Source organism: Leptodactylus fuscus, chromosome 5, assembly GCF_031893055.1.
Source record: "Leptodactylus fuscus isolate aLepFus1 chromosome 5, aLepFus1.hap2, whole genome shotgun sequence".
Classification (NCBI taxonomy): Eukaryota; Metazoa; Chordata; class Amphibia; order Anura; family Leptodactylidae; genus Leptodactylus; species Leptodactylus fuscus.
In genome coordinates this window covers 93,828,536-93,852,073 of record NC_134269.1, presented here as the reverse complement: position 1 = coordinate 93,852,073, position 23,538 = coordinate 93,828,536, and the positions used below count along the sequence as shown (strand labels likewise).

At 39.0% G+C, this 23,538-nt stretch overlaps 1 protein-coding gene across 2 annotated transcripts in view; it reads left to right on the top strand.

Annotated features, from left to right (window-relative positions):
* VPS13C (vacuolar protein sorting 13 homolog C) overlaps window positions 1–23,538 on the top strand; it is a 215,256-nt gene that overhangs the window by 177,383 nt on the left and 14,335 nt on the right. For both annotated transcript variants that reach the window (XM_075273791.1, XM_075273790.1), the window contains 9 exons: window positions 1,021–1,134; window positions 1,477–1,616; window positions 4,497–4,578; window positions 4,742–4,855; window positions 5,035–5,110; window positions 5,384–5,547; window positions 6,990–7,035; window positions 9,467–9,590; window positions 17,428–17,542. In XM_075273791.1, the coding sequence (XP_075129892.1) occupies window positions 1,021–1,134; window positions 1,477–1,616; window positions 4,497–4,578; window positions 4,742–4,855; window positions 5,035–5,110; window positions 5,384–5,547; window positions 6,990–7,035; window positions 9,467–9,590; window positions 17,428–17,542 (975 nt within the window). The remainder of the gene's footprint in view (window positions 1–1,020; window positions 1,135–1,476; window positions 1,617–4,496; window positions 4,579–4,741; window positions 4,856–5,034; window positions 5,111–5,383; window positions 5,548–6,989; window positions 7,036–9,466; window positions 9,591–17,427; window positions 17,543–23,538) is intronic.

The window sequence follows — 23,538 nt, the reverse complement described above, 5'->3', positions numbered from 1 at the left end:
CAAGAATTTGTAACTTTTATGTCAGAAAGCAGTTAAGACCAGATGAGTATTTTTTTGTCTCATAATCATTTTTATCTTCAAGGTTTTTATTTGGTCATTGAGGATAAGAGAGAACTTCTTTCAATGAACAGGAACAGACTAGATGTTAATAAAACAAAAAGTCCATTCCTATAACCTCTCATTCACACCACTGAGTTTTACCTGTGATATTCTTTCCATGTGTGCCAAAACTACCAGCCTGAACATCATGCTGGGAGAGGGATTCGTAGCATTATAGTTATCTATAATCACTATGGGACAATACGCTGCTGGGAGGTGGGAACATAACAAGTGAAATCTTTCATGACTTTCCAGCAACTGTGTATTTTATAGTATCATGGCTTAAAATTCAGGTACGTTCCATCCAATGGGAATGAGACTTTTAAGTGTTTCTCACTATCTGTATTGTGATACCATATGAGAGGCTTCCAAATATTACATGACCCAGATTTATGAAGACTGGCATTCCTCATATCAGATTTTCTAATCACGGAGCCGCCCTGACATAAAGCACACAGTCCCGTGTGGTTCCGCCCACTAACGAGTCATAGCCTATCCTGGTGATAGGCTGTGATGATATCATCACAGGTCCTTGAAAAACTTCAACTAGCTATGCGGGCCGGATAGAATCAGTCAGAGGGCCGGATGTCTGCTCTAGAAGTAACAGAATGAATGACATGAAATCTAGAAAACCGTGAGGAATGGATACAGAAAGTATATTGGAAACTTGTATATCTTTTTATTGTACGTTTGTTTGTCAATATTGGTCTGAAAGTGGCCAACCCCTTTAATATAACTACTATTTTGGCCATGGTGCCATGTCTTTTATTTTAAATTTTATAATAAAATATGATATTGTAATGCTGTTTCTAATTACAATTATACTATTAGACCATTTAGGTGTAAATTCAATACAATATATCGGTTATAGGTAATAAAAATTGGTTGTATTTTAGAAGACCTTCTCTTGTTTAATTACAGACAAAGCTAATCCAGAAAGATGTAGACGCACTAAAGACAGAACTGATGGAATCTTCCATGACTGATTTCACCACTCTGAGCTTCTTTGAGCACTTCCACATATCTCCTGTGAAGGTAGTTATTTTACTCTGTTGTGGCTGATGTTTAAACAGTATTTCCTGTTTATTGACAAAAAATTAACTAAATCGGTCTGCAAATTCTTCAGTCTAATTATGAATTATTGTCAGTTACCGTAATTGGCTATTAAGAACACTGTGTGACAACCAAATAGTAACTGATCAGTTATCACAGGGGTTATACTCTGCTTTTGTAGAATTCTAAATTATTGATGTTTCTAGGGATGTTTCTGTTGTCCTCCGTGTGGGACTTTTGCAAACAAGCACAAGGATGTATTTTTATCAGTTGTTTTTTTTTTAATCAATACTCTGTTGTGTACAACTCTTTCATTTTATATAGTTACATTTGAGCCTCTCGCTGGGATCTGGAGGGGAACAAGCAAACAAAGAGGATCATGAAATTGTTGCCATCAGCTCAATCAACCTCCTTTTAAAAAGCATTGGAGCTACTCTTACTGATGTGGATGATCTCATTTTCAAGTAATAATATGTTTTAATGATCAATTTTATTTCTATTGAGCCAACATAATCTGCAACACTCTGCAAATTGTAGGGTTCAAGGACAAACAAAAAAGATACATCACATAGGAATAGTCAATTCATACAATGGGACTAAGGGCTCTGCTCGTAAGAGCTTACAATCTGAGGTAGAGGGGGTGACACAAGTGGTAGCAGGGGAGGTATCGGAAGTGAATAAGCTTATGCACTGTATAAGAAAGTAAATTTCAATTTCATTTTACATCCACCTGCAGTTTCCTTCACTAAGAAAATACTAAGAGACATATTTCAGCAAAACCGAAAAAATACTTCCATTTCTTAACATCTGATAATGGGCACCATTCCACTGATTCCAGTTGGAACTATTTCTTTTACCTTCCACTGTTCCTGGACAATCAAATTAGTTAGTTATGCTGCTTAGGCTCTATACCAGGGGTGCCCAATACGTCGATCGCGATCTACCGGTCGATCGCAATCGACCGGTCGATCGCAATGGACGTATGGGTCGATCGCGGGATGCAGCCAGGGATACCCGGTGTCTGCTTGTTCACAGTGCAGGCTGAGAGTCCACTCTCAGCCTGCGCTGTGAACAAGCACTCTGGACACTTGCAGGCTGCTCTTAGAGATAGAGGGGGCTGGGGTACTGCTTGTTCACAGTGCAGGTTGAGAGTCATCTACGGACACTGGCAGGCGGGGCTGCCGCAGTCCCAGCCTGCCAGTGTCCACAGATAACTCTCAGCCTGCGCTGTGAACAAGCAGACAGCGGGATCCCTGGGCGGCCACAGAACGCCACTGTCTCCTGCTCTCACGCTCCGCCCGGCCCCGCCCACAAGAAGTGGGTAGTAGATTTTTCGACTTGGTCATGTTATAAAGTAGCTCACATGCTGACAAAGTGTGAGCACCCCTGCTCTATACTATCTGTTGGCAATCTAGGGCAGGGACAAGAGAGGTAGCGTGAACTCCAGTCAGAGGTGGACAGTGTCAGAGCTAAGAATCGCATACCTTGCCTCCTCCTGGGGTTACAGAAATACTAATTGTGCTGGAATCGGCTGAGCAGAACATATTAAGTGTTGCGAATAGTAGGTCTTGGCCGAGGTGATGAACAGTCTTCTTTTAATATTAATGTTTGCCAAAGTAGAACTGATCCACTGTTCTTTCTCTAATTTTGATCCCCTTTTTAATACCCTCTGTCTGTAAGTGAGTGCAGTGACACTACAGAAGGGGAAAAAAAAAAGTTAATATTTTGTTATTTTTGCCTTGGCCCTTTTAATCTTGAAAACTTTTGGTGAAATGCATCCTCTTTAGAGTCTAAAACTGCGTAGTCAGACGTGGCACTGAGTGGGAACAGGTGCTACACTGTCTACTTTAAAACACGAGGCTCAGTCTATTCCCTTATAATTATAAGTGCACTACTAATATTATTAATATTATGCAGTGCATAATAAGGTCAGTATACAGCATGCTTTAATATGAAAGGGATGGTGATGGATCCAACAGAAATTCTAAATAAAATGTTGCTTTTATTACTAAGTATAATGTATAAGTATAGTGTAAGTATAATATGGAGGACTAAAACTCCATGAGGGGATTCAGAAAAACACCCATATGGCCAATGAAAAAAGAATAATGAAACCCAAGTTCAGTGTTTTGTAGCATAATAAACTGATTCATAAGAATGAGTCTTTGAAAGTAGTTGTGTAGATTTATGGCACTAGGTGGCGCTCTAGCCTTTTATAATGGTAGGAAGTATTAGGATCAGTTGACTTATATTTTCGCTCCTTTTTAGATATTTTATAGGAGCTGTTCTATTTATGAGATTTTAGTCCTCGGTGATACTCAGTAATAATAAAAGAAACGTATTTTGTATTAGTATGGATCTATGACGGTCCTCTTACATGTTTGTTCAATTATTTTTCAGATTTTTTTTATTTATTTTTTAATACCAAGATGAGAGAGCTCCCTAAATCTTCATACTCCAATAGGAGGACAAGCCTGATTATTTTAAAGAAAGGCTTATTCAGCCAACAGCCAGCTCTCCCATTTCCCTAATGCACATACATACATACATACATACATACATATGACATGACAAGGGAGGGGGTAAAAAGATTTTTGTATTATTTTGGCCAGTAGATCTAACAGATAAAAATGAGACTTCAATAGTTGTTACCTTTGAATGGCTATCTGAAAAGATAATGAGAAATGGCAAGCTTTCAAGACAACTTGGGTCTCTTCTTCAGGCATGGTATAACACAGTGTCTGAGGAGTCTCCTATTTATATAAAAATGGACATAGGAACATACATGGTAAATGAGACGAGATGTAAACAGAGTTGGCAATATAAGTAGTAAACTACTGCAACAGTAAATATTAGAACAGCTCATAGATAAGAAGTGTTAGTTTTATTGCCCTTTGATTGAAATTTGGTCCCAAGTTGTGATGCCCTTGCCTTGTCTAAGGGCATATTCCTAAATCCATGAGACACATTCATACCTTTTTTGAGTGTATCTAAGGTTGTCAAGAGTTTGTCCTCCCAGAACTGCCTATTAGAGATTTACTCATTTTCCGCCACCCTATTATAAACTGCAGCCTGTATTCAGTGGTAGGAGTGAGGCCCGTATCAATCTGATGTAACTAAACGCCATCAGTATTGAAGTCCAGGAAACCCACTTTAACTTTTCAGAATTATGCATCAAAACTGGTAGTTTACTTTATTGTGCATGACACTACAGCACACTGTGCCACACCAAAACTTCGATGACCTCTCAAGCACTATAGCCTCTAGTAATTCTAGATAACTGACCTGATTCTATAGAATGCTGAACACCCCTTTTTATAACTCCTTTTTTTGTGTGTGTCCAGATTGGCTTGTTTTGAAGTAAGGTATAAGTTCTACAAGCGGAGTCAGCTAACGAAGCTTGTTATCAGACACTACAGTGAACAGGTGAGGTGCTGATACTGTCACAAGATATCTGTACATCATTATGGATTTGTTTTCTTAATAATTTCTGATTTACAATGTAAATGGGATGAAAAATATTTTGACTTTGTGTTTGTCGCATTTGTTCATTCACTAACACAGATTTCTGTTATCTGTTCTCTTGCAGTTCTTAAAGCAGCTTTATGTCCTTGTCTTAGGCCTGGATGTCTTGGGAAACCCTTTTGGTCTAATAAGAGGACTATCAGAAGGAGTGGAGGCTTTCTTCTATGAACCCTTCCAAGTAAGATCTTTAAATTGAAAAAAAAAAAAAAATCGTTTTTGTTCTGAATATTATGTTGGAACTTATGAGATTTAGTGATTGCCAATCATACTTTATTGTGCTTGAGTGACATAGTTTATGTTGAGTCCACTATTTATCTTAAGAGATTCAGATTGAAAATGACACTCTTCAATCTGCAGGGTGCAGTTCAGGGACCTGAAGAGTTTGCAGAGGGTTTGGTAATTGGTGTGAGAAGCCTCCTTGGGCATACAGTAGGTGAGTTATGCTTTGTCTATCATTTTCACAGGACCTGTAATTATAATCTAGAAATCAGTAGATATATATATATATATATATATATATATATATATATATATATATATATATATATATATATATATATATATTATTTAGAAGAAAAAAAAAAAAACTTTGGATGAGTTGTAATTGATTTGGCTTCACTTTTCTATTGCAATATATATAACAATTTCTTGGAGGATTGTTTAGTTCAGTCCACTTCATTGACTAAACCCCAATCCTTCTACACAGGAGGAGCTGCTGGAGTTGTTTCACGTATCACTGGATCTGTGGGGAAAGGATTGGCTGCTATCACAATGGATAAAGAATATCAACAGAAAAGGAGAGAAGAAATGGGTAGGCAGCCAAAAGATTTTGGAGATAGCCTGGCCAAAGGAGGAAAAGGATTATTACGGGTAAGCAGTATGGGTGAAAGAAATACTGACCTAATTTTATGTAGCAGCTGACTCAGCGATCCGCTAATTGTGCAAGACAGACTTTTATAACACCCTATGAGGAGCCAGGTCTGCGTATTGCTGCAAGGAAAATTTAACAATATATGCTAGTCATTTAAAAAAATGTCTGACCATGTAATGCTTTGGACTGGCTGGGTCAACCTGGAATCCGCTCATAATTGGTAGCTTTCCATTCTGGAGAGTCTTGAACCTGATTTTCTTCAGTGCTTTTTACATCACTGTACAGTGGTACTTCAAGTTACAATATTTATTTGGTTCTGGAATGACCATAGTAAGTAAAACCATTGTGACTTGAGACTTTATCTTTATAGATCCAAAGGATGGCATAGATGTGTGAGATTAAAATATCAATGTTTTATTAGAACCATTTAAAAAACACATATAGTGATATTACAAACTTGTGAAAAATTAACTTCCTTGAATAAATGCTCCCAGTGTGCGATACTGATTCACACACTGCATTCCACTGGGAACATAGGAGTTAAATTAAATAGCACACCCTTCACTGATCAGTTGTGTCAGCAAAGGTCAATGGTAAGAACACTCTGGTAAAAACTACATAAAGCCTTAGAAAAAGTGTGTATAGGAGTATAAGGAAATAAATACTCTAACTAGCCTGACCCTCTACCTTTCTTTCTGAGAGCTGATCTACCATTCATATGCTACAGAGGTAATAAATATTCCTAAGCCAGATATTATAGCTCAGTCCATTCCCCCATTTGTTTCTCATAGCTCATACGCTTCCATTCATTTCTATGGGAGCATGCTATTCGAAACGGTAGTTTCGAATAGTGTTCGCTCATCTCTAATTGCTACCATATTTCTGGAGTATATCTGTGTATCATATTGCATCCTGTTGCTATGTTGTAGGCCCCCGCATCAGCTCACCTGAGTTATCCTATTACATTCTGCAAGAAACAGCATCTAATAGCCTTTTGTGATGCTTAGGCTGAAAGGTATAATGCCCTGAACTATAACTTAAATGGTTTATTATATAAAAATGTTAAAAATAAATAAATGTATATTAACACAATAGTAAAATACATATTTGGTATCAACACATCCTTAATGACCCATACAATAAAAGTAATATATTAATTATTCTGTCTGGTGAATACCATAAAAGAAATAGGAATGTCAGAATTGCTTTTCACATTTCCTCCCCAAATTTTTTTTATAGAAAGTGATGAAAGTTTGATATACTCCCCTAGAAACAATAGTTCATTCTGCAAAAAAAAGTAAGCTATCATGTAGCTTATTGGTCTGAAAAATAAAAAAGTTACATCTCTCAGAATATATATGTAGGATAAATCAGCTTTTTTCATACTTACTGTATTGAAAAGAAATGTGTTGCTATTTGAAATGAAATCTTTGTCTTCTAGGGTGTAGTGGGAGGTGTGACTGGGATAATAACAAAGCCAGTGGAAGGTAAGCACCCATGTACTTTTATAATACTTTTCATATAGTTATATATTATAGAAGAATAATTCAGAATTGGGTAGGGGGTGCAGAATGAGGTGAAAAGTTCACATGCTATGGAAGAAACAGACATATAATGCATAATGAAAAGATTGCACTAGTAGTCATTTACTTGCTATGATTCCTTGTGGAATTCAGGAATGCTTGCTATATGCTCTCTGCACATAAGGAATGTTTAGACGCCAAGCAGTTTGGAAATAATTCATCCTAATCTGTTGATTGATTTATGACTTCCTCTTGAAAAGAAATTCAGACTTCATGATCAGCTCTTTCTGTAGTTTACATATATTGATGCCAACAATAAAATAGAACAGCTACACTTTCTATCTGAGTAGGACCGAACAACCATGAATTTCTAGCACAGAGGCCAGTGATAAATGAACGTGTCATTTGTAGTAGAGATTTTCAGTTATACTGTAATATTAAATATGGAGGATGATTTAGGGAGGGAAGGGGAGTTAAATTCTTGCCCAATTCTCACCCCATCACCAAAGACCTAGGATGCCCTCAATTGCTATCACGGAGCCACTGCTCTAGGTAGCAGGTAGCGAATGACCCTGACTATAACCTGACCCTAATAAAATCAAACTCTCTATCTATCTATCTATCTATCTATCTATCTATCTATCTATCTATCTATCTATCTCCTGCCTTGATAGCAGTAATCAAGGGTAAAGAGCAAAGAAATAATAAAATGTAGGGCCTATAACATGTCTACACCAATGGATATAAAATAGATAAAATGTGTAATAATCCTATAAATCCTAAATGAGATGGACATCATAAAGAAAGCTGGTAATTAAATCCTGACATACATGTATAGTTCATGTTCAATTATAATACTTGTCATATGAGTCCTAATGTCGATGCATTTTGGAAGAGAGTCTTATAAACTCCAAAAGCTGACAACACCCCGGTTACACAGTTACAAGTTCTATCTCTGGTACAATACCACGTACATCCGTGCCTATACATATGTGGGCATTGTCATTCTGTTGTTTGTCCTCCTCCCCAAAAGGAGGCTTGTACTTATGTGTAATCGGGGTATTGTGAGGGCTGTTATAAGTGTGAGGTTTATGAGTTTCTCTCTTCTTTGGACAGGACTTGTTTGTATTATGGACATGCATGTACTTCATAGCACTGACAATAGGACTTCCCTGACGAGTATTATAATTTCAAAACATGCATGTCGGGATTTCATTACTTGCTTACTGTGTGTTCTGTCTCATTTACAATTTTTATAGAGTATTACACACCTTAACCATTTCTCATCTTTTTGTGTCCAGGCAGGCTATATAGAGGGATTTACTGTATTAGGGTCAAGATCTCAGTCTGGGGTTCTTCACTGTCTAGGGTGGTGGCTCTGAAAAAGGAGTTGAGGGAATCCTAGCTTTTCTGTGAAAGGGTGAGAATAGGGCAAGAATTCATCCAACTTGTCCTCCATTTTTACTATTACAGTATATCTCTATTTTCTGGGCCTGTTTGGTATTCCACCCTCCCTAGGATTAAATGATCTTCACTCATTCCTGGGGTGAAAATCTTTACTATGAATGACACACGGTAAGACACTGTGATATTCATGTACTGTATTACTAGCCTCAATGCTAGAAATTCATGGTTGTATTGTCCTACAGTAAGGGTAGGCAACCTTCAGCTCTCGAGCTGTTGTAAAACTACAACTCCCAGCATACATACTTGCTTTGCTGTTTTTGGAACTCCCTTGGGAGTGAATGGAGCATGTTGGGATTTGTAGTTTCACAGGAGCTGAAGTGCCGAAGGTGGCTGACCCCTGTCCTACAGAGGTAGAAGAATTTCACAGTGCTTTGTGGTAATAGTGGTTATGTACCTATTTCCCCAATATAGATTATTTAGCCAGTATTGCCTTTCTGTAACCAGATAAAATAAATAAATAGAAATGAATTAAAATAAACTGCTGAGGTCCCTGACTTCATGTTTGATGGACTGCACCACATAGGTTCTCTTCAGAAGGAGACAGAAGCCACTAATGAGCAGTTACATCTGTTGCTATAATGAAGGAGCTCACACGTCAGCCTCCCTTATGGTACACGTTTAGTCTCTTAGATTATTTAGGAGATTATGGAGTGAAGGATTATTGCATTGTCGCATAGCAGGTAGATAGAGTACAGTCTCTAGCTGTCATGTGATGCTTTATGGGACTGGTAGCAGAGCAAAATGAAATGTAAAAAAGCATATGGAATATGATCAGGAGTTGAGGAGAGGTCGGATTACAGGAATACGAGAGCAGTATACATGATAGAAACCCGGAGTGTGAAGGACAATTTTGGTGATGGAATAAATAAATAAAATAAATTCTTCTGTAGAATATTTCTCAATGTTTGTTGTTTTTTTCTTTATGAAGGAGCTAAGAAAGAGGGAGCTGCTGGATTCTTCAAAGGAATAGGAAAAGGGCTTGTAGGTGTTGTGGCAAGACCTACAGGTGGAATTATTGATATGGCAAGCAGCACCTTCCAGGGAATACAGAGGTATGAAGGTTCTGAGGGAACAAATTCTGTGCAGCAGCTTCACTGAATTCACAAAAAATCCTGGCTGTACAGCAGTATAGAATGCATAAATTGAGTATTTGCATCTGATTCATAAATAACCTGAACATGAAATCGTATCATTATCACATAATACTCCCAAAGTTGGTGAAGAATAAGTTTGCACTTTTGCATCAATTCTGTCCCTTACTGACATGTGCTTGGCATGCTTATTTATGCTGTCCAGTTCCACTTGTCCATTCCTAAATTCATTTTGTGCATGACTCTTTCTCAGGTTATGTATAGTATAGCAGATCCCTGCGGACCTTTATTTTCCAAGGAGTATATACCACTACAGCTGTTTTTAATGAACAGTGACGGAGCTTCGCCTTCTGTTGAAATGGCTGTTGGACACTTTCTGTTTCTATAGTCTAGTTTATACAAAATGCCTACTTTTGAAGAGTGGTGAATCAAATACTGAGTGAGAATGCACCAAATTCATAAACAGGAGCACGCCTATTCATATATGAGGCGCATTCTCTGGCAGGGCTGTGACTCTGTGCTGAAATCATAGTTGACAAAGATTTTAGGCATCATTTGCACCAATAAAACGCTGTATATAATGATAAATCTGGTTTGCTTTCACACATAGAATGGTTAATAGTTTGTTTTTGTTAACTGGCAAAAGTGAATGAATAAGAGAGAAATCTAAATCGCCTTCAATATTTGGTGTGGCCGCTCTTTCCTTTCAAAATCTACAGGGAGGTTGTTTCAATCATCTTAGAGAACTAAGCACGTATCTTCTGTGGATATAGGCTCACTCAAATCCTTCTATCTCTTCATGTAATCCCAGACAGACTCGATGTTGAGACCAGGTCTATTATTACTTCCAGGATTCCACCAAAGTAAAGTCACACCAAATATTGATTTGATTTAGATTTCTTTTCTTTTTTGTTCATTCACTTTGTTTTAAAAGCTAAAAAATATTGATTTCTATTTCTGAAAGCATTCCTGTGTTGCAACATTTTTACAAAACCTGCCTTTCTGTACAGTACGGTGTAAGTTTAATGAGCAATTTAGTGTTAGTTGAAACACATTTCTACATTAAAAGCCTTAAAAGAAAAACTTTTATATTTAAGAATTATGAAATTAATTTTTAGTCTCAAAGTCGCTTTAATAATTCTTAGAAGTAAAGTTTTTCTTGTAAGGCTCCCCTTTTAGTGTAGAAATATGGGAGCCCTGTGGTAAATGCCCATTGACACCTCCTTTTAGGGTGTTATACAGCAATAAAATGAAAGCTTTGTTGTGATTGGGCAGCAAAGACTGTTGGATAAAAGTTTCCCGTCTCTCTTTTTATTGCCTGTGATACTGGTTATTGTCCAATAAATGTTTAGTAATGTTCTCCAGCACAAATGAGTGCGCAATAAAATATAGAATTAAACAACGATTTTCTCAATCTAACGGACAAGTTTCTGACAACCTCATACAACAGCTCCAATGATCTTGGTTCACGCATTGCTGCACCTTGATAACTACATCATTCCTTGCTTGCTCTGAATGCTTTTGCAGAATGTATGCAGGTCGGTAAACGGATATCGTCTCTTGGCTTACCTCACTTTGCTAGGGTTTACTACTTTTTATGTACATTTAACACACATGGGTATTACTTACTTTTTTCTCTCGTCTGTTTCCGCATGTGACTAACTTTACATATGCAATATTTTGAGAATAAGGCAGCTTCTAAGCAAATTCAGCAGTTCTTGTCACTTGCAAACTACTATTGCACAAATGGGCGCAACAGTCTTGTTTCATATATCATATCACTCCTTATCTCTTGCATCCAACCCCCATACGTTGTATCACCTACTACATTTTGGAGGATGCTGCTGATCTGTTTCCTCAAGAAACACGCATCCTTTCCTGGGCAGCTCTGCTTCTTTGCTTGCCTTCTCTACCGTTTTGACATTCAGATAACGCACTCTTAAACATTCCTATCTCACTCGTGTACGTAATGTTGTCTCTGACTGTTTTCTAGACCACAGTCTTTTGCTCCAACTCCTATTACTTATTATCTCTCTTGTTATTTCCTGTCACATGTCTCGTGGATTCCTCTGGAGCTGCATTTCTTCTTTGGGACGCTAATAGTCTTTGGAACTCTCTTCCAGTTTCCTGACATTTTTTGCATGGTTGCTGAAACAGTCCTGATCATTTCCTAACTATTTGTAAGCTATCAAGCTTTCAACCTGCTAAAGACTGCTGCTGGGGTTTCTTCTAGTTTTCTCATTCAGATTGTAAGCTCATATGAGCAGATCCCTATGTATCCTTGTATGTAAAAATATTGTTGCTTCAGTTTTTAAAATCTATTAAATATATTGGACTACGTGTGGCGTGTTAGAGCAACAGCTTTTACTGTAGGAGAGTAGTTTGTTATGGATTGTTTTGCTACTGATGTTAAGATGTGCGTGTTATTTTTCTACTATTCTAATTTTGGACTATAGCATTTGTCACTTCACACGTAATCTGCATTAAGGCAGTTGTTCACTAGTTCTTTGTATATGATCATAGAGCAGGGTTGCACAACTTGCAGCCTGGGAACCACACGTGTGTCCAGAATGGCATCCTGGCCTTCAAGTGCTTTTTTTTTATTTATGGCTCCTCACATGTAGTGAAAAGTGTATTAGAGAGAAGAGAAATAGTAGCCTCACCAGGGGTAGGCATGTACTAATTGTGTATTGTGTAGCCATCGCCAGGAAACCAATTTGCCAGGAGAGTCCTTTTGACTTCTGTGTTTTTAATTGGGTCATTTTTGAGTCTTCAACAACCGGGTTATACAAACCAATACAAAAATCCCCCTTTTCCTCCCTTTCCCTCATCTAACTTGTCAAGGGAAACTCAAAAATACACAGTTGCCATGTACTGCATCTACCGTGTTTCCCTGAAAGTATGACACCCCCTGAAAGTAAGGCATGCGGGGGTTTCTGTTGAATTGCCTAATATAAGGCATCCCCCGAAAAAAAAGGCATCCCCGGCAGTGGTGTGCGTGGTTTCGGGGGGCGTGGCTTAGCGGAGGTTTCGGGGCGGGGCTTAGCGGAGGTTTCGGGGGCGGGGCTTTACGAGCTCCACTTCAGCAGCCATGCTCTGTGCTCCATGTGCACAGCAAAGCCGGCTGCTGCCTCTGCTCTCCCAGCTCATCCCAGAGGCAGAGACAGCAGCTGCCATACAGAAGAGGCAGCAGCCGGCTTTCCTGTGCACACGGAGCACAGAGCACGGCTGCTGTGTCAGTGAAATGGAGCTTGCAAAGCTCTGCTAAGCCCCGCCCCCCGAAGCCTAGCTAAGCCCCGCTCAGCACTTCCAGGACGAACAGCAGCACCAGCGCTGCTAGGAAGAAGGGAAAGGTAAGTATGATACCTTCCCCCCTCCCCTACACTACCTACAACCGGCAGTCATGCTGACGCTCCACTAAGGAAGTGCCGGCATGACTGCCAGTTGTAATAAGGCACCCCCCCCCCCCCCCCCCCCGAAAATAAGACAGGTCCTATATTTAGAGTGACAATTTAATATAAGACACTGTCTTATTTTTGGGGAAACACGGTATTAGCTAAACATGCAGAGATATCCCAAGATAGTCATAGAAGGTCCAAGCCCTGGTGAGTTATAAGTCAGTCGCTACCTTTAAAGACAACCGCCTCTCTAATAGGAGGGGCAAGCAGAGGTAGATTTAAAGGGGTATTCCCATCTGGACATTCAAATTCCAAAACAAAGTGTAGGGCAATACATGCATTTTCACAAATAACATCAATTAAAAAAAGTGGACAGTTTTCTAGCAATGTTACCAGGTACAGCCAGGCTTTCCACTTTAAAAAGCGACCGTTGCCCATGGACACGGCCACCTTAGTGTGCACATAGCGGTGGCCGCGCTTGCGTAATCAGCATCACTGCTACGATGCTGTTTCCATACATACACAGCACGGGTACGCGCATTCTTCACGCATGCGCGGATAATACCCGCCCATCCAAATCACTGTGAAGCATGGGGAATGACTTTTGGAGTGTCTTACAACCGGCAGTCATGCCGGCACTTTCTTAGCGGAGCGCCGGAATGACTGCCGGTTGTAGGTAGTGTAGGGGAGAGGGGAAGGTATGCTATTTACCTTCCCCATCTTCGTAGCAGCGCTGGTGCTGCTGTTCGTCGTCGCGGCGGCGGAAGTGGTGGGCGGGGCTTAGCGTCGCGCCGGAGAGCCTCACTTCTTGGGCTTAGCAGACGGCTGAACGCTGTGCTTTGTGTGCACAGGAAAGCCGGCTGCTGCCTCTGCTGTGATACTGTGTTGTATCCACTGTTCTGGCTGCTGTGGGATGAGCTGTGGGATGTCCCAGCTCATCCCACAGCAGCCAGAACAGTTGATACAACACAGTATCACAGCAGAGGCAGCAGCCGAATTTCCTATGCACACAAAGCACAGCGTTCAGCCGTCTGCTAAGCCCAAGAAGTGAGGCTCTCCGGCGCGACGCTAAGCCCCGCCCACCACTTCCACCGCAACGACGAACAGCAGCACCAGCGCTGCTACGAAGATGGGGAAGGTAAATAGCATACCTTCCCCTCTCCCCTACACTACCTACAACCGGCAGTCATTCCGGTGCTCCGCTAAGAAAGTGTCGGCATGACTGCCAGTTGTAAGATGCTCCATAACACATCCCCTATGCACGAAGCACTCATAAAAAAGTCTCCCATTGATTTCAATGGGTTCTATCTTCCGTGCGGAACACATTGAAATCAATGGGTTAAAAACCCTCTCATTGATTGCAATGTATTCTCTCGGGAGCGTGCACGTCTTTATAATAAAAGCGTCAGAGCAGTCACATGACTTATTGACACTAGTACCGCCCACAATAGTCATGTTTTTGGCAGGAAAAAGTAACGGATCTTTCTGTAAGAAAAAAATTGGCCAAGGGTAGGGACAATATATTTTTGCTAATATATTTCTATTAGTGTGTGGAATTGATTTAAAGTAAAAAAAAATTTAAACGTCCAGATGGGAATACCCCTTTAAGAATCTAAGGGACTTGCAAGCCCTGTCATGTTTAACCATGATCAAAAATATATGGAATATACCGTGTCAATGATTATCAGTTTTTAGAGCACACCGCTTGCAATTGCGCTTGTATTCTGTTTGGGAGTTCCCCATGTGGACTCCTTCCGGACAGAATACATACACAGATGTGAACCAGGCTTTAGTCAAGCCAGCGTATGAATTTCTAGACATACATTCATAGATTGGCTTTCATAATTTCTAGTTGGAGTCACATGCATGTTCATATTTTATTTGATGTCCTGTGTGGATAGGCTATCACAATCTTGTGTAGGGTAGGTGTCAATTCCTTACAAATCAACTGTTGCAGATGGCTCTGTTCATTGTCTTAGTGGCCATCCGGAGGTACTGCAGCTCTGCTTTCGTTGTCTTGAATAGGAGCAGAGCTGTAACAGTGTAGCTCAATCACTAATGTAAAAACGTATTATTATTATTAATGTAAAAAGCTATTTGCTTCCGGCTCCATACATTGATTAGTTGTGAGCCAGGGAGGAGTCCCATACAGAAGATTAATCCAGGAGGTTGGCCTTGTTTCTCCTTGTGTTATTCACTTTCAAAATGTGCTGCAATACCAGACACGGCTCATGGACAGATGAATTGCTGCTTCTGGAAAAACAAAAAACAAGTTAACCGTGTTAATCTGTTTTTATTTTATGGAAAATGACCTACTTCCAGATAGATTTTTTTTTTTTTTAACCCTTATGTGTCCATTACAGATTTATCACAAAGGGTGAATTATAAGGTGGTATAGCATGTTAGAATGTAACAAATGGGCATTTTATATATGGGAAAATGAAAAGGTGCAGAAATTGTCCAACTAAAGTGTACATTTTAAATCTATGTTATGGACCGTGTATGGTAGTTAACATAAAACAAAGGGACTTTTACAACACAAGACTGTGGCCATTTTTCAAAAGCAAGTATTCATATTTATAACCTCTGTAGGATGTTTCCTTGCAGTATCAGTACAAAGTTACTCCATCACTCATTGGTTCCAGGGAAGTCCAATGCACATAACTTGATGGACTAATGTCTTTATTAGAGATGAGCGAACACTAAAATGTTCGAGGTTCGAAATTCGATTCGAACAGCCGCTCACTGTTCGAGTGTTCGAATGGGTTTCGAACCCCATTATAGTCTATGGGGAACATATACTCGTTAAGGGGGAAACCCAAATCCGTCTCAGGAGGGTCACCAAGTCCACTATGACACCCCAGGAAATGATGCCAACACCCTGGAATGACACTGGGACAGCAGGGGAAGCATGTCTGGGGGCATAAGTCACTTTATTTCATGGAAATCCCTGTCAGCTTGCGATTTTCGCAAGCTAACTGTTTCCCATAGGAATGCATTGGACAGCGCTGATTGGCCAGAGTTCGGAATTCGACCAATCAGCACTGGCTCTGCTGGAGGAGGCGGAGTCTAAGATCGCTCCACACCAGTGTCCATTCAGGTCCGACCTTAGACTCCGCCTCCTCCGGCAGAGCCAGCGCTGATTGGCCGAAGGCTGGCCAATGCATTCCTATGGATATGCAGAGACTCAGCAGTGTTGAGCCAGTTCTGCTCAACTACACCGTGTGCCGGTCAGCCCATCAGATGTAGCAGAGCCGAGGGTGCACTAGAACCGTTGTGCACACTCGGCTCTGCTACATCTGATGTAGCAGAGCCGAGTGTGCACAAGGGTTCCAGTGCACCCTCGGCTCTGATGTAGCAGAGCCGAGTGTGCACAAGGGTTCTGGTGCACCCTCGGCTCTGCTACATCTGATGGGCTGACCGGCACACGGTGTAGTTGAGCAGAACTGGCTCAACACTGCTGAGTCTCTGCATACCCATAGGAATGCATTGGCCAGCCTTCGGCCAATCAGCGCTGGCTCTGCCGGAGGAGGCGGAGTCTAAGGTCGGACCTGAATGGAGACTGGTGTGGAGCGATCTTAGACTCCGCCTCCTCCAGCAGAGCCAGCGCTGATTGGTCGAATTCCGAACTCTGGCCAATCAGCGCTGTCCAATGCATTCCTATGGGAAACAGTTTATCTCACAAAAATCACAATTACACACCCGATAGAGCCCCAAAAAGTTATTTTTAATAACATTCCTACCTAAATAAAGGTTATCCCTAGCTATCCCTGCCTGTACAGCTATCCCTGTCTCATAGTCACAAAGTTCACATTCTCATATGACCCGGATTTGAAATCCACTATTCGTCTAAAATGGAGGTCACCTGATTTCGTCAGCCAATGACTTTTTCCGATTTTTTTCAATGCCCCCGTTGTAGTTCCGGTCCCACCTCCCCTGCGCTGTTATTGGTGCAAAAAAAGCGCCAGGGAAGGTGGGAGGGGAATCGAATTTTTTTGGAGTTTGCCACGTGATATTCGAATCGAACACATCGAACAGCCTGATATCCGATCGAACATGTGTTCGATAGAACACTGTTCGCTCATCTCTAGTCTTTTTCCAACCTCATCAACTATGTGACTATAAGTATTGTATATCAAAGTGCTATGAGCCTATGATATGAGATATTCCTTATTAGCATAATGTAATTAATCTCTGTGTATTCTTTATGTATACAGAAATAGCAGAGTTAATCTTAACTTCTGCAATTGCTAGAACTGCTGCAATGACTTATCTTCTAATCGAAGACAAAAAAGAAAAAGTCATTGAAAAAGATAGTAGTTTAAGCAATTGCACTATAGAAATGTATGAGAAAATGTTCTTTTCTCCATGTCTTACACAATTATTCTTCGTTCCTTCAGAGTAGCGGAATCCACAGAGGATGTTTCTCCACTTCGCCCTCCTCGTTTTATTCATGAAGATGGGATAATTAGACCTTACAATCAAAGTGAAGCTCAGGGTTTAGACTTATTTGAGGTAAGGAGCTCTCTGGAATTATTTTCGGTGGACTAAACAACTTCCTATTATGGCATGTTATGGAGTAGAAATAGGCCCCAGCCTATATAGATTGGATAATGGTGTGATTTGGTACTCTAGGTACTCAACAAGTAACATGGATGCAATAAAATTCTAGTCCTCCTTGTCATGCTTAATTGTCTTTAACGCAATGCTTTTCATTTCACCGCAGCCTAAATTAAGACTGGTCTTTCAGCTCTCCATAATCTTTGAGCAGAATTCATATAGTATATGATCCCATCTTTACTATGTTTTCACTTTCAGGTACCAAGTAGCATGCAAAACAAGAGTTGGCTAAATTGGGATGTTGTGTGTTTTTGGTTGTTTTTGTTATTTCCAGATAATTTTATTAAGCAATACCATCAACCAATTTTACATTTTTTTTAGAGACCTGGAAAACAGACATAAACATAAACTATAAATTGGAAATACATAGTACATATCAGACATAGTACAAGCTCATATACACATTCCTTCCCTCCTACCCTCAGTTGCAGACAAACTGTGAGGTTGCTGACCACAAGTTGAAAATGTCAGAATCGAGTTGGATGAAATATAGTCATTATTCAATGCTGGACAACCCAGTGGTTTCATACAATTTTGTCAGGAAGCACAAAAAAGTGCCAACAAACACTCAACATAATCAAGGAACACCAAACATGGTAGCCAGTGGTGTAACTAAAGTCCTGTGGGCCCTAGTGCAAACCTTTGTCCGTGGTCCCCTGCCCCCGCCCTACAGCGTATTCTTGAAAGTGATGGTTGTGGATGCTGCAGCGGTATCTCAGATACATAAAAGCGATACAGCTTTTAGTACCCATGACTGCAGTTATCAAAAATCTGGTGAGTGAGCAGTGCAGCGCCCAGCATGCATACAATACTGAGAGCTGCATGCCGTGGGTAGCAGTTGATCTGCAGAGTCCTAGCAGTCTGAGAGATGTAAGAGATAAGTTTGGGTCCAGTACCCAGGGCTCTTGCTGATCAACTATTTGAAGGTGCTGCATTGCTTTTTCAAGTGCCGTGACTTCACTATTTACATTTCAGAGGATCAATTTATGTTGCCTATGCAATGCTATTATAAACTATAATAATACAGCATAGCTGCTATAAAACAGATGACGTGTGATGTGGATATCGAAGGGCCCCCACACAGTATAATATAAATTCTTTGCATCAGTCTTTTCAGTATCAACACAGGTGATCCAATGAAAAATATCTATAAGCAGATAACATTTATAATATGATTGCTGGTCGACTCCTCTTCATTTATCTACTTCTTTTGGGGACAGAATGACCTCTGCACAGGTCAAAGAGCATGTCTCAAACTCTCCCATTGACAGCACTGAACATCTCCAAATTATTGTGGTGTTGGTCCATGTGGCTACTGTAAAGTATATCTCTAAAAGCTACTAACAGCAAATCAGGTACTCCGACAGCCCCATCAACATCTACAGAAAACTGTGGAATTTCTGCAATCATTCTTTTACTTTCCCCTTTTTATCCCAACTATTGAATATTTTTATGGTATATCTAGTCAAAATACAGTTTAAAGTTCTAAATTGTATATTTTTTAACCAAAATTTAGCAGATTGCACAACACATGAGGCAGTTTTACTAAATGCACAAGACTTCTGGCACAAGGCACGCATGCCATAAGCTACCTGTGACTTAGCAGAAAGGAGGCATGCTTTACTGGGAAAGGGCATGGCTTAAGATGAATTTTTATGCACCAAAATTTTTGGCAAATAGGTAGTATAACATTAGCCTAGACAACCTAAAAATGCACTAAATTTACCATCCAGGGTCAGCCACTATGATCTAGTCTATTTTCTTAATAACATTAATAATGATTGGGCAAATTTTTGTAAACGAAGAGAAAAACTGTCTTTGTTGCCCATAGCAACCTATCATAGCCCAGTTTTGGTTTTATAAGGAGCTCAATACAATATGAAATCTACATTGTGATTTATTAGTTGCCAAGGGCAATTAAGTCAGCTGTGCTTTTAGACTAGTTTAATAAGTCTGCCTCAGTATGTATAAATGTGTCAGTGGTATGTGCCATCTTAATTTGGTTTGTGGACTTTTTCTTTTTGAAACTCAATTCAAAATACATTTTTTAAATGTATTATTCTGTTTCTTTAATGCAGACCTCCAATTATAAAACCACGTTCCATGAATAACCAGTACACGAGTCTAAGAAACTTTGTAAGATTTCCTAGTAAGGAAATCTATTTTTCCCCCCACTTATTAAAGGGATTGGCCACTTTCAGATCAATATTGAGAAACCAATGTTAGTGTTTGTATGATAAAAAGTTGTACAATTTTCCAATATACTTTCTATATCAATTCCTAACAGACATTAAACTGTTGCAGAGAATGGTCACAGACTGACTGTGTCCATTCACATTGACACTAATGTAAAAATCAAGATAGCGTCTGTCATGTTGTTTACATTAGTGTCAATGGGAACGGATGCAGAATCAGTCTGTGACCATTCTCTGCAACAGTTTAATGTCCGTTGCTGTCATCCTATGATGGAAAACAGCAGCGGACATTAACAACAGTAGTGTGAACGCCCCCATACAACAATTTGTATATTCAGCCATACTATTAAATTATAAAGTTGTTTTATAATTGGATGCACATTTTAAGCATTTTTTAAGAAAAGTGATTTCAATGACCCAGTACAATTTCGTGTCTGATAGGTCTTGTCTTTCAGCTGATAATAGGACCTTTTTTCCTTCACTATACTAATATTTTGTGTTGACTTGAGACATTTACCATCTTAGGTGATCAATTCAAAATTGTGAAAATACAATACACGCCATTTCTTTCGTATGAAGGTGTATGATGTCCACCAGTGACTAAACTTTCTAACTTTTTCTATGTTCTTTCTTTTTCTCTCCTCCCATGCAGCAAGAATTGGAATGAAGGAGAGTAAAATATACTTTTCTTATCTTCATTCTGAACTTCATGATTCAGTTTGTTCACAATATGGATACATTTCAGGCCAAGGACTGAGTTTCTTCCTTGCCTCAAACTCCATTTCTTTCATTACCTTGCACATTTATATTACATAAAAATGAAGTCTTTTCAAGACTGATGAATCTGATTGTTTGTATGTAGCATGCACAGAGTAACCTAAGATGGGTGCAGTCTGTAGGTGGTTGAATAATACTTGTGCCATTTTTAATTGACCAACACTTGGTTCAAATAGACATTTGGTTTTACGTGCCTTCCTAATATCTATGGTTTTATTACTTGATCTGTATAATTTCGTTTTCTGGTTTTCTTAATGAAACTGCTTAGAGCTTTTTATAGAGCTTATATTATTAACTACCCTGTATCTTCCTTTAAAACATTGGTTAAATGAGTAGATCTTACTAAGATAACACTAAGATATGCCTTATGAGGGCAAATATGGGACACCTCTGGATCCAATAAGTATTTGCATGTACTGTTGTATTTGGAAATTAATAGTTCTTAAGTTGTGTTAGAAGGCAGACCCACTATATCAGCTGATCAATAAGCTGGCTTATTTACAAAAAAAGTGATTATCTTTAAGAGACATCCCCTTTAAGCCCTACCATTATATTGTAGAATAATACAGAACCATAATTTTCAGTAACATCCCATAATAGTACCAATGCCATAAAAGGAGAGTAGGTGGTAGATATTACCTTTTGTATGGAGCATTACCTGTGGTGTGTTTAATTGTAAGTAGTGAATATCCTTGGTCAATGATGCATTTTCACATGTGAATAAGTTATTGCAAATACATATTTATAACTAAAAATATTTTTTACTTATTCCCATATTTTAAGGTAAGTTATTACTGTTTTCAAGAAGTGATTAGGAGTAAATATGAACATATTACCATATTGTAGTCTATAGTTAGTCACATGCATGTACGTCATAAGGAATCAGTTTACAGCAACACCGTGCAATGTAATATTGTCTTATAAAGTATGTTATTATTTCACTCATTACTAGGTTTTCCCGTTCGCTTCTATTCCCTTACATCTTTCTATTTTATAAACATTCAAACAAGTCATAACTTACATAACTTAAATGGCGCTATATTGCCTTAAGTGTTATAAAAACTATATAATATTAACTTGGAACAAGAAAGTGCCTCCTGTGTTTAAACCTAGTAAACCCTGCCACCCATATCACAGGTTCTCCCATGTGTAAGTTCTTCAGCTCAGGAACTATCTAAACATTTGGAAAGGGTGGTAAATGGTTACTGTTAGAGATGAGCGAGTACTGTTCGGATCAGCCGATCCAAACAGCACGCTCCATAGAAATGGATGGATGCACCTGGTACTTCCGCTTTGACGGCGGCCGGCCGCTTAACCCACTGCGTGCCGGCTACGTCCATTCATTTCTATGCGAGCGTGCTGTTCGGATCGGCTGATCCGAACAGTACTCGCTCATCTCTAGTTACTGTCTCTGGGCAACAAATTAATCTGCTGGATATGCCACTTAATTATATTTTTTTCAAAAATTTTTTTCCCCCTTTACTTGAAGTAGTCACCAATAGAATGTCTTAAAGCACAAGTGTTTTTCTAGATGCATTGCCATTCTTAAAGGGATTGTCCAGGATTTTTTTTGTTTGTTTGTTTATGGCTTAACCTTAGGATAAGTCACAAATATCAGATTGGAGGGGAAGGTGACAGTCCCTGCACAGGTCAGCTGATAGGATCAGATAGCTCTATACACTATATAGAGTCTTTGCATTCTGTTCCCATTTACATTCAATGAGCTTTGATACAGTAACTGTGTCTATATCTACGATGAATCATATAAATGAGTTTGTAAAATGTATAGGTAAAACCATGGCAAATATCCTGCTTGCTGGTATATTTTTTAATTTATTGGTATAAATGCTTGAGAAAACCAAGTCTTAAAAGGGGTATTATAGTTTTAATATACAGGGATTTTAGAGATTGAAAAGTTCAACAGTTTTTGAATATGCTTTGTTTTACAACTTTCAGGGTATGTGTTTGCTGTGAGTGTATGTGACACAAAAATTAAATTGAAACGCAAAGTGTATTAGAAAGTTGTAGAACCTTTCATCTATATGTTTATTGAGCTTTAATTTATCTTAAAACATTTTTGGTTGGTTACTCGCAGGAAGTAACCTCAACAAACTCACCTGTAACTAACCTGCTGTAATATACAATATCAGACCTCTGGATGAGATTTCCACAAACCTTATTGACATGCTGCGTCTAAAACCCCCAGTGCAAAGTGTCCTGCACTGTAAGTTTTAAACCTGCAACGCCAATTATTGCTGCAGGTTTCTACCTTTGTATATACAGCTGAGGGAGTAGAAATAAAACATAACTTTTATTTTTTAATATATTAAAATTGTGCCCATTATAGCAACTTGTCCATGTTTTGTGGCCAGCCTTATAAAGAGAGGTCCAACCTACTGTATGAAAATCTGCTCCATCTATTAGAATCCTTATACCCGGTAGTAAATGCTACAATTATAGTGTACACTTTTGTCCAAGAAAAAAAAAAATATTTTTAAGTTTTTCTTTTGTATGAGAAAAAGGACCTTGACAACAGTTCCTTTCAGCACAACACCTCTTAATATATTTAGTAATTTACAGGTCATCCTAATAAATATATACAATATATACAATTTTACTACTGCCATTTTAGAATAAAAGCACAATAGTAAGATAATCAACTTAATTAATGGCACAGTGGATCACAACATTGTCAGTATGAAATGCTTTCTCAAGACTTAGTAACAGTTAAAAAAAAAAAAAAAATTAAATATGTCCAAACTTATACAAAAGAAAATTTACACAAAAATCATTGCAATTAAATACTCAAACTATAACTGCCTTTTTGTATGAAAGCTGCCTTGAAAAGGTTTGTATATGTTATTCCATTAAAGGGGTCCATTAGTATATGTCATCATTATCTGATTGGTAGCGGTCTAA